The 10,815-nt window shown below is 49.2% G+C and overlaps 1 protein-coding gene across 1 annotated transcript in view; it reads right to left on the bottom strand.

The window, feature by feature from the left end:
* The window catches only part of LOC134019585 (agrin-like), a 91,263-nt gene extending 82,192 nt beyond the window's left edge, over window positions 1–9,071 (bottom strand). Inside the window, 1 exon segment of the mRNA XM_062460549.1 lies at window positions 9,035–9,071. Coding sequence (XP_062316533.1) covers window positions 9,035–9,071 — 37 coding nt within the window.
* Window positions 9,072–10,815: the final 1,744 nt, after the last annotated feature.

Raw genomic sequence — 10,815 nt, 5'->3', positions numbered from 1 at the left:
TGGCTGTATCTCACACAGAGGACAAGGACGGTGTAATCAAATTCACTGATTTTCCACAGCCGTGACATTGGAACACTCAAATGATGTGGGAGGTATACCTGGACACACACACACATCAGCCAAACCACTTTCATGTACTCTGTTGGCACCAGACATATTTTGTTCTGTCCTACATTTTATTTTAATACCTATCCCTGTTCTTACAGCAATCCTTCTGTCTTTTGCCAGGCTATTATTGTATTGACTGACTGGTTGATTGATACTACTTTATCGACTAACTTTAAGTCTTTATCTTGCATCACTGCATTTTCCATTGCAGAATCACAGAGAAGACAGACATTAGAGCACAGAGACAAAGGTCCAACCACGTCAATAAGAATGCTCCTAGTGAACCTGCCTGGTCAAATAAAGGCTGAATAAATACATCAATAAAACATCAGGGTTCATGTATAAAAGATGGTCGCCTGGTGAGGAGGTGAACAGCAGAGAAGGAAGACACACCAACCTTCTATGTATTATTAACAGGCTTCTGCCTGGCTGACAACGAAGTTACCAATGTGGCTCCTATGACAGGTTGAAATTCTCCTCTGCCAACGCCAGACCATGCCAGACCATGCCAGACCAATGCCAGACCATGCCAGACCAATGCCAGACCATGCCAGGACCACTTGGGTTAGTATTTCTTCTGTTCTGTCACTTGGGAGGACTCATTAAGATCTGGCTTTGTCCGATTGGTCAGCAGGAGTAGCGTACTAACTCCTCCACCATAAACCTAACCCACCCTCCCTCCACCCCCCCTCCTCCATCCCCTCCTCTCTCTCTCCCTCTCCGTTCCCACCTACATCCTTGATCCTCATTCCTCCAGACTCTGGGTCTGCAGGGGTGGAGATGTCTTATTATTCGGAGCTGCAGGATTAGAGGACTTAGCGGAGCGGCCATTAGTATCCGAGGAGAATGAGCAGGGCCGGTACAGGCGTTCCTATATCACTTAGGCTAATGTGATTAGGACGGGGAGTTCATTTGACTCAGAGTGCTCCAGCTTTAAATGATTCATGTAGGGGATGAATACGGGGGTGAGAGGGAAGGAGTGTGACAGGGTTCCTTCACAGACAGACAGACAGACAGACAGACACACACAAACTCACAGACACTCTTAACAACCTCGATTCAGACGCTATCTGCTATCAAGATAAGAACAAGGAGCCTTGATGTTGTCTGAGTAGGACTGTCTGGACCTTTATACTGGCCACCCAATCAGCAGAAGATCCCAGCACCACGCCTCCAGGCATCAGCCTCAGTGTGGATGAACCTGATCTGCTCTAGCTGTGCATTCAGGTCAGTGTGCCTAGCCCTGTCTCCTGGGAGCAGTCTGTCTGTACAGAAGCTAGCCCACATCCAGACGCCGGGCGTGTGATCGAGGCTGACAGTGGAGAGCAGGGGTTCACTGGGGGTGGCAGATGGACCCGACCCCCCTCCTCTCACATCCCTCTCTGAAAGGGCTGTTTGGCTGCACCACCCACACACCGCCCACACACGCTGTCATTAGCACACTCATTAGACCAGGCAAAAGGGACCGAGCTATATTTTCGGGGGGGGGGGGGGCGCCTGCCAACAGATGAGAGAAGTGTGTGGTTCTGTGGAGGTTGAGGTTTGGATGTTTTTGAAATCGGGGTTGAAGAGAGTGTTGTGGTTGTTTGGCGTGAGAGTACAGGTCACTGTGTTGGATTTAAGGAAACAGCCGTGTGGAAACGGTAGATCCAGTGATCAAATCCGAGTACGTTTGAGCCGTGCTGAAGAGAGGGGACCGGATGTGTCCTGTCCCTGCGTTCACACACATCAGGAGGTGACTGGGTGTGTGAGAGTCACACGATTCAGAAAGGGAGGCGGGATCGGGGGGACCAACAGATCCTTCAAATACCAGTGCTGCACTAACAGAGGACAAAGTGCTCATTGACTTGGTGTGTGTGTGTGTGTGTGTGTGTGACTAGGACTCAGCTGTATGACTCCTCTAGAGTCCCAAAGGGCCCCGCACGCACGCTGTGCCCCTCACAAGGAATTCTGACCCCCACCCCCCCCCCCACCCCCAAAGAGAGAAAAAAGGGGTAAGGGAAGGGGAAGAACAAATGTGACGCCCCTCCACCCCTTCCTCACTCTCTTTTCTTTCACACTTTCAATTACCTCCTCCGTCTTCACACCAGCCCAGGCTCTGAGGGGGACTACAATGTTTGCTGAGGGGGTAGTGCGTGGCAAATACTGAGACACACTCTTTAGGGTAACGCACTCCGGGTGGATGGACTTGAGCAAATACTGATGACAAGGACAGTTTACCCTATGTGCTGTATTGTTAAATGTCGGTTTAAAAAATCTTGTCCGAAAAAGGTATGGGTCCAGAGAAATATAGGTTTTCCTCGAACAAGATTCTCTCATATCCAACAAATTTATAAATTATTTCGGTTGTGTAGACAGTGGAAGTTGAAAAAATATATATTTTATTATCCTTGATCAAGAATTATCTTCAAATGGAGTGATTCAGACCAAGGATAACTAAAGGAAGCCATGAATAAGGAACAATCCTTGAGAACTTGCATAGGTCTGTAGTGAGTGCTCTCGGTCAGTGGCAGACAGACTGAGCAAGGGGAGGGAGGGAATTCTAAGGGCTTGGACGAGCTATTGCACTTTCTCTCACGCCTGACTTAGAGGGTTGTTAAAAAAATATATAAATAAAGATGTCCCCACCAGTGTCCAGTTGTGATGGGTATACACCCTTTCACTGTCCCAGGGTTTCTCCACCACTTGAATCAATAGAAGCTGAGAAATGAGTCTGGAAGGGAAAAGAAGAATCCTTTGGTTCTTGTGTACCTCTTTCAGCAGATCCCTCGTTTCTTAACGTGGTCTGGGTGAACTTCCTGAGACAATGGCTGGAGAGACGTAAAGAGAGACGTAAGGAGAGACGTGAGGAGAGACGTAAGGAGAGACGTGAGGAGAGACATGAGGGGAGACGTGAGGAGAGACGTGAGGAGAGAGGTGAGGAGAGACGTGAGGAGAGAGGTGAGGAGAGACGTGAGGAGAGACGTGAGGAGAGACCTGAGGAGAGACGTGAGGAGAGACGTGAGGAGAGACGTGAGGGGAGACGTGAGGAGAGACCTGAGGAGAGACGTGAGGAGAGACGTGAGGAGAGACCTGAGGAGAGACGTGAGGAGAGACGTGAGGAGAGACGTGAGGGGAGACGTGAGGAGAGACGTGAGGAGAGACCTCAGGAGAGACGTGAGGAGAGACGTGAGGAGAGACCTGAGGAGAGACGTGAGGAGAGACGTGAGGGGAGACGTGAGGAGAGACGTGAGGGGAGACGTGAGGAGAGAGACGTGAGGGGAGACGTGAGGAGAGCCGTGAGGGGAGACGTGAGGGGAGACGTGAGGAGAGCCGTGAGGAGAGAGGTGAGGGGAGACGTGAGGAGAGACGTGAGGGGAGACGTGAGGAGAGACGTGAGGGGAGATGTGAGGAGAGAGGTGAGGGGAGACGTGAGGAGAGACGTGAGGAGAGACGTGAGGGGAGACGTGAGGGGAGACGTGAGGGGAGACGTGAGGAGAGACGTGAGGAGAGACGTGAGGGGAGACGTGAGGAGAGACGTGAGGAGAGACCTCAGGAGAGACGTGAGGAGAGACGTGAGGAGAGACCTGAGGAGAGACGTGAGGAGAGACGTGAGGGGAGACGTGAGGAGAGACGTGAGGGGAGACGTGAGGAGAGAGACGTGAGGGGAGACGTGAGGAGAGCCGTGAGGGGAGACGTGAGGGGAGACGTGAGGAGAGCCGTGAGGAGAGAGGTGAGGGGAGACGTGAGGAGAGACGTGAGGGGAGACGTGAGGAGAGACGTGAGGGGAGATGTGAGGAGAGAGGTGAGGGGAGACGTGAGGAGAGACGTGAGGAGAGACGTGAGGAGAGAGGTGAGGGGAGACGTGAGGAGAGAGGTGAGGGGAGACGTGAGGGGAGATGTGAGGAGAGAGGTGAGGGGAGACGTGAGGAGAGACGTGAGGAGAGACGTGAGGGGAGACGTGAGGGGAGACGTGAGGAGAGAGGTGAGGGGAGACGTGAGGAGAGAGGTGAGGAGAGACGTGAGGAGAGAGGTGAGGGGAGACGTGAGGAGAGACGTGAGGAGAGACGTGAGGAGAGACGTGAGGAGAGACGTGAGGGGAGACCTGAGGAGAGACGTGAGGAGAGACCTGAGGAGAGACGTGAGGAGATACGTGAGGGGAGAGGTGAGGGGAGACGTGAGGAGAGACGTGAGGAGAGAGGTGAGGGGAGACGTGAGGAGAGCCGGAAAGCTGCTGCTTGTCTTAGTGGCTTCGGCTGCCGGGGATGATGAAGGGAGGCCAGATGGGACTGCTTTCTACGGAACTCTCCCTGAAGACGGGTTCCTACTGTTTTGTTTGTGTCATTCACTTTATCGTGAAGAAAGTGATGTAAACCCCCGGTAGGGATAATCTGCGACCGTGACCAGTGAGGTCTCCTTTTGGATCAACAACAATCTGCATATGGGGCACACCCTGCTTTGCACTGATATGATTGACGATGAAAACGTAAAAAACATTGCCTCAAACTCCCATCCTCTCGCAATGGCGTAATTTCACGCCGAGCAACTCCTAATCTAGGCCCTGAACGCAGGCTGCTTTGTCTAATTTACTGTGAGGGGCTCGATTAAATACTTCTTAGCAGGCATCTAGGAGGGGAGCAGGGGGGCTATGAAGGACCCCACACCCATCTGAAGTTTAATCAATGAAAATACATTTGCGCAACTGTGTGAAGACAATGCTCTGTGGGGGAGGGGAACCCATGTATTTTGACAAGTTTGTTCAATTCAAGTATTGCGTGTAATTACAGACGATTCGGATAAACACGGCTTGCTCTGACTGAAGCAATCAGCTCGCTTAATCAGTTATCTATTATTTGGATCTATACACTTTGACAGAGGAGGTTCACAGACCACCACAGCCCTTCCTGGAGGCGGACTCCATGCCGGGTGAGTGATGGTGTTTTACAGCCTCCTGTGCTCCTGGGAGATAAGGTGAAGGTGGGAGTCGCACCACCACCACCAGAGAACTGACTCCATGCTAAGCCGATGTTGATATCAGAGGGGAGGCGGGCAGCCCTAACCCCTGGCGGCTCCCGGCGGCTCCTACGTTCCTGGGATTCCTGCCTTCATGAGGGATGAGCTCCAAGCAGGCCAGACATATCCTCCACACCTCATCTACTGGAGACCCAGTTACATTACGCTGTCTGGAGACCAGCCCGGGGGGGGGGGCGGGGGGGGGGGATCAGTCGGGTACGAGAAAGACCTTGAGACTACACTGAATAAAAAGGTGGTTTCCTGTGCTGAATTGAAAGATCTCCTGACTATTTACAAGATGGTTAAGGGAAGATAAGTCAGTTTGACACTGTCATATTCTTCTTATCAAACGTTTTAGTGACAAAGTGACAAATTATTTGTGGGTCACAAATAGGCTGCTGTACTCTGCATATTTGGCACAGGTAGCCTCAATGTCTGACAACGTGGTGCGTAATTCAAGCCTGCCATTAAAGAGTCAACCCTCTCAAAGTCGCACAGTCATTGGGGAAGTGAAGAACACTGAGACCCCTCTGTAAAGTGATGAGTCAGCGCGGCCTGGTGAGTCCTCAGTCCCCCTGAGAGGTTAATATGCACCAGCCCATTTCTCATCAGGAAGTACACTGCTATTAACGTTTCCCCCATCAGCCGCCTGCCCACCCACCCCCCTTTTGGGAAAATAGATTAATCCATTAACTGGTACTAAAACTCACACTATTAAAGGAAATGGCTTTTAATTAGCCCAATTAACTAGCGCATAAATCCATCAGGGGAGCCAGCCGTGAAGACGAGTCAGAAGAGGAGTAAACTGGAGGAGGGCAAGATAGCCGCCGGCTTGTTCCCCTCCCTGCTACGCCAGGGGAGCTACCCCACTGGAGGGATGAGGAACAGGCACCTTTGACCAATTATAATAGAGGACACAGACCTGTGTCTAATCAGGGAATACCAAAGTCTCCCACTTGACCAATTAGCATGGAGAGCTGACCTGGAAGGGCCAATGAGCAGGGAGAACAGAGAGAGGTAAGTAGGACTGAGATGCGAAACGTCCTTGGCAAGCTGATGAATCATTCCCCACAGAAAGAAGATTGCGCTCTGATTTATGTCCGACCACTAGCAAAGTGTGTCACTAAATCAGCTGGATGAATATGGAAGAAGCAGTGAGATTTACAAGTTAAATGTCAACCCAGTTGGTGACAGTTGGAGACAGTAGGAAGTCACAAAGACCTCACTGAACTATAAAGTTGCATCATTGATTGTGTGAACATTTTATGATTCCAGTCCACTGTTCAGTGTTACTTTTTATACACGTTTCGTTTGTTTCCCCAATCCAAGCTTGATCCATCAAACCACGGTTCCATTTTGTTGATATCAAAGACTATTCTGAGAATGTGCCACAATTAATTCCAAAATTCTTCCTCGGCCATTTATATCCATAAATGTCAGACTGGAGAAAATCTGCATTGTCTGAGTATTCATGAGGAGCCTGGCACTGAGAAGTCCTCCCCTTTTGCTCTTGTGTTCAGCAAGATAAAACACTGCTGAAAAGGTTGCAATCAATCTTCATCGCGGTGGCATGTGCTATACTTTGCTTCCCGTTAATGAAGACTTTCCTAATTTCGGGGAGGGGAGGTGGGGCGCTGGGGGCCAGGGGTGGATGGGTGGGTGGGGGGGGGGGGGTGATGTAACTGGCGTCTAGGTTAATGAAGTGCATCCACCTTTCCCCCCTAAAAGATGGAGGCAGCTTTATTAGGCAGTCTGGTGATTCTCGCCCCTCAGGAACACACAAGCTGGTGCCTGCTCCCCTCCAGACACAGCTGCCCTAACCTGCTTATGAGTAAACATGAGCCCACACACACACAGCCACAGCCACAGCCACACACACACACACACCCTCTCTCTCCATCTCTCTCACCTACACTCAGGCATGTACCCCACACAGAGTTGCTCAGCGCCTCTCTTCAGCTTGAAACGTGTTTGAGCCGTGAGGGCGCTCGGCCGTTATCTATCACCCAGTAAAAGTGTCAGACGTGCGGAGACTGAAGACAGAGAGGAGGGCGGGGGGGGGGCAGGGCGGAGAGATGTGTGGCCGTCTGCTTGATGTCGGCACGTGTCCTCCCTCCCTCACCCTCCTTTCCTTCCTTCCTTCCTACTCTCTCTCTCTCTCTGGCTCTCTTTCTCTCTCTCTCTTTCTCTCTGTCTCTCTCTCTGTGTCTCTCTCTCTGTGTCTCTCTCTCTCCGTGTCCCTCTCTCTCTGTGTGTGTGTCTCTCTCTCTACTCGTACCCATCTTTCTGCTTCTGTATCTCCTGTCTCTTTCTCAAAGGTCACCTCAGAGGCAATCGTCTTAAGTGTTTTGACTGACAATGAGGAGCAGATGACATCAGAGAGCTGGGGTGCTGGGAGTTGCAGTTCAGCAGGAGGACAGAATACAGACACGGGTTTCCAGTCCGCAAAGCTTCTTTCTTCCTTCCTTTCTTTCTTTTTTCCCTCCTCCTCCCTCTCTTTTCTCTCTCTCTCTATTCCTCAGAGGGATCCATTCCTTCATCTCCACGTCACGCTCTCTCTTCCTCTCCCCTCGCTTAAATCCTTCCCCTCTCCCACCCTGACCCTGACCCAGAGGGTTGTTGCGAGTGCAAGTCATTATGGGTAATGGAAGTCCAGGCCGTATGAACTTGATGGGAGACCCGTGTCACACCCTGAACCTTTCCCATAACCCACTGGGCTGAGTGTGTTCAGAATCAGGATGGCTGCTTTACTTCCAAGAAGCCAGTGAAGGACAGAGATGGAACAGGCCGTGTCCTTTACGGCACATGAACTGGTGAACTGATCAGGTTCACCCTTTTAGATGATAAAGACGTCCGTTTTGCTCACTCCAGGTGTCTAACATCCAGGGGGCCAAGCTTCCCCAACACAGCACTGCATCGGTAACTCAGGAGAACCCAGCGCCAAATCATGGCAATTTAGAGACCACAGACAGGTTAGGGCACATTGCATTCATTCACGGAGTAATGACAGTGAATTGTTCGGCGCCTGATAAGAAAAGGCAAATATTGGTTGACAGAACAAATCAAATCAACATTTATTTGTATAGCCCTTTTTACACGCAAGCATGTCACAGAGGGCTTCACCATAGAACTGCCCCTCAACCAACCTAAACCCTCAGGGAAGACAAGGAAAAACTCACTACAGGAGAAAAAATGGAAGAAACCTTGGGAGGAGCAATTCAGTGAGGGATCCCCTCCTCCAGAGACGGTTGGTGAAAGAGAGGAGCAGAACACAGGCTTAACATAGTCATACAGCAGGGAAGTGTCAATGGGTTTTGAAACACCAAAATCCATTGTTCGAGTAGGATTATGCTAATATAGGGGGCATGGTATTAAATATCCAGGGTAACTAATAGTGCTTTCGTAGACTGGAGACTGATTTGTACATTGTTTTACAAAACAATTTGCTTGATTCCTGTTCCAAAACGGACTGTGCATTTGATAAATGTGTTGACTACTTAGTACATAATGATATTGCACCTTAGGGAAATAAATAGTGATCTAACTGCGATAAGGGGATTATATAACATTGATCCATGGAATATAAAACAACAACAAAAAATTATTTATTTATAATGTAACAGCCAGGGATGCCTGATAGATGCATATTTTGTGTTACCCAAGACGGATGAGGTGAAGCCAGCGTCATCCAGCAGCCTTGAGTCCACCCAGACTGGATGAGGAGGACGAGGGCGTTCCTGTCTCTGGTGGCAGAGGCTCGGGCCATGCTTTTTCAGTCCTCCAATCTTTTTTTTTAAAGATATTTTTGGGGGGGCGGGATTTCTGCCTTTATTATTTTTATGATAGTAGAACACTGCTCCATGCATTCTAACGTCTGACTTACGAAAGCACATGAAAAGTGTGCCCTGTGGGCTCACAGGACTCGTGTTCTCACCATGCAGGCTGAGGAGTTGCGGCGACCTTTTACGCATGTTTACCCTCTCTTACTCCGACTCACATTTCCTGTCCTCTTTGAAACACACACTATCATAAAAATATCTTTAAAAAAAAAGATTGGAGGACTGAAAAAGCGTGGCCCGAGCCTCTGCCGCCAGAGACAGGAACGCCCTCGTCCTCCTCATCCAGTCTGGGTGGACTCAAGGCTGCTGGATGAAGCTGGCTTCACCTCATCCGTCTTGTGGTCTCCTGGTTTTTCAGGCCGTGCCACAACGAAGCAAACAAACCCTGAAGTCTGAACACGATAGAGACAGAGCTAAGACAATATTAGATATTGTGACAACCTTGGGTAACACAAAATATGCATCTATCAGGCATCCATGGCTGTTACATTATGAATACATTGTTTTGTTTTGTTGTTTTATATTCCATGGATCAATGTTATATAATCCCCTTATCGCAGTTAGATCACTATTTATTTCCCTAAGGTGCAATATCATTATGTACTAAGTAGTCAACACATTTGTCAAATGCACAGTCCGTTTTGGAACAGGAATCAAGCAAATTGTTTTGTAAAACAATGTACAAATCAGTCTCCAGTCTACGAAAGCACTATTGGTTACCCTGGATATTTAATACCATGCCCCCTATATTAGCATAATCCTACTACATCAACAGCACGTAGGGGGTTTAAATGTCTGCAACCATTAGTAATGTATTACTAATGTAACAATAAGTGATTAAATACTGCAATCAGCAAGCTACTTCTTACAGTATAATTTAGCACCATGGTTCTGTGAGTCTCAAAGGCATACCTGATTCTGGGAAAGGAACGGATAAACGTGTGTGTGTTCATGTGTGTGTGTGTGTTCATGTGTGTTCATGTGTGTGTGTGTGTGTGTGTGCGTGTGTGTGTGTGTGTTTGTGTGTGTGTGTGTGTGTGTGTGTTCATGTGTGTGTGCGTGTGTGTGTGCTTGATTATGTGTGTGTTTCTCAGCACTATAATCAGAGTCTTTAGTACCAGGTGTGCAGGTATGCACCATATGATCCATCAAGCCGAGACCCAGGACCTACAACCATTAAGAAGGTCTGTAGTTCCTATAGATCTGACCCAGCATAGACGGTACATTCTGGGGAGCAGGCCACGGTCCCAAGCCTCCAGGACACAGTGTGCTTAAGACGCTCCCAGAGTGACGGCCGTGACTCATTTCACCTCAGAACCTCCCTCTCAAAGTCCACCCAGAATGTTCTAGAAATGAAACCGTCTTGACTGAACACTAGTTTGACGACAAACCCCACGTGCGGTGGGATAGATTCTCAAACTATCGGCTTGAGAGTAACGTCTTTGGACAATTTCTCCTTTTAGCAAAACAACAGAAGCTAGTAATAATTCTTGTATATCCAATGTCGACCTCAGCCATTGAAGTGAGAGAGTTTTTGTGGCCGGTCATGTGTGCAAACAAAGCCCGTAAAGTCGTCATGGTTGTCTAAGAGCTAACATTAGAAACAGGATCAGGGTAGACCGCACAGAGCTGACAACCGCACTGAAATACTGACCATGTCTTTATTTAAAATCCATTAGCTTATGGCGGGCTAACCAGATGCAGATGTACAGGACTTGCTTTCTACAGCTACCACTTCTAGTCTGGCTTATAAGACTCCCATGGTGTATTCTACCTGAGAAAGACTGACAGAAAAGAGAATACTGGTGCTGAATATACCGTATACTCGGGAAGGGAGGTGCCTGCATGAACACTATTAAGACTGAGGGTCAAGGTC

The sequence above is a fragment of the Osmerus eperlanus genome, chromosome 4 (genome assembly GCF_963692335.1).
Source record: "Osmerus eperlanus chromosome 4, fOsmEpe2.1, whole genome shotgun sequence".
NCBI lineage: Eukaryota > Metazoa > Chordata > Actinopteri > Osmeriformes > Osmeridae > Osmerus > Osmerus eperlanus.
Note: the sequence above shows the minus strand (reverse complement) of the source record. Positions and strands in the feature narration are given on the sequence as shown.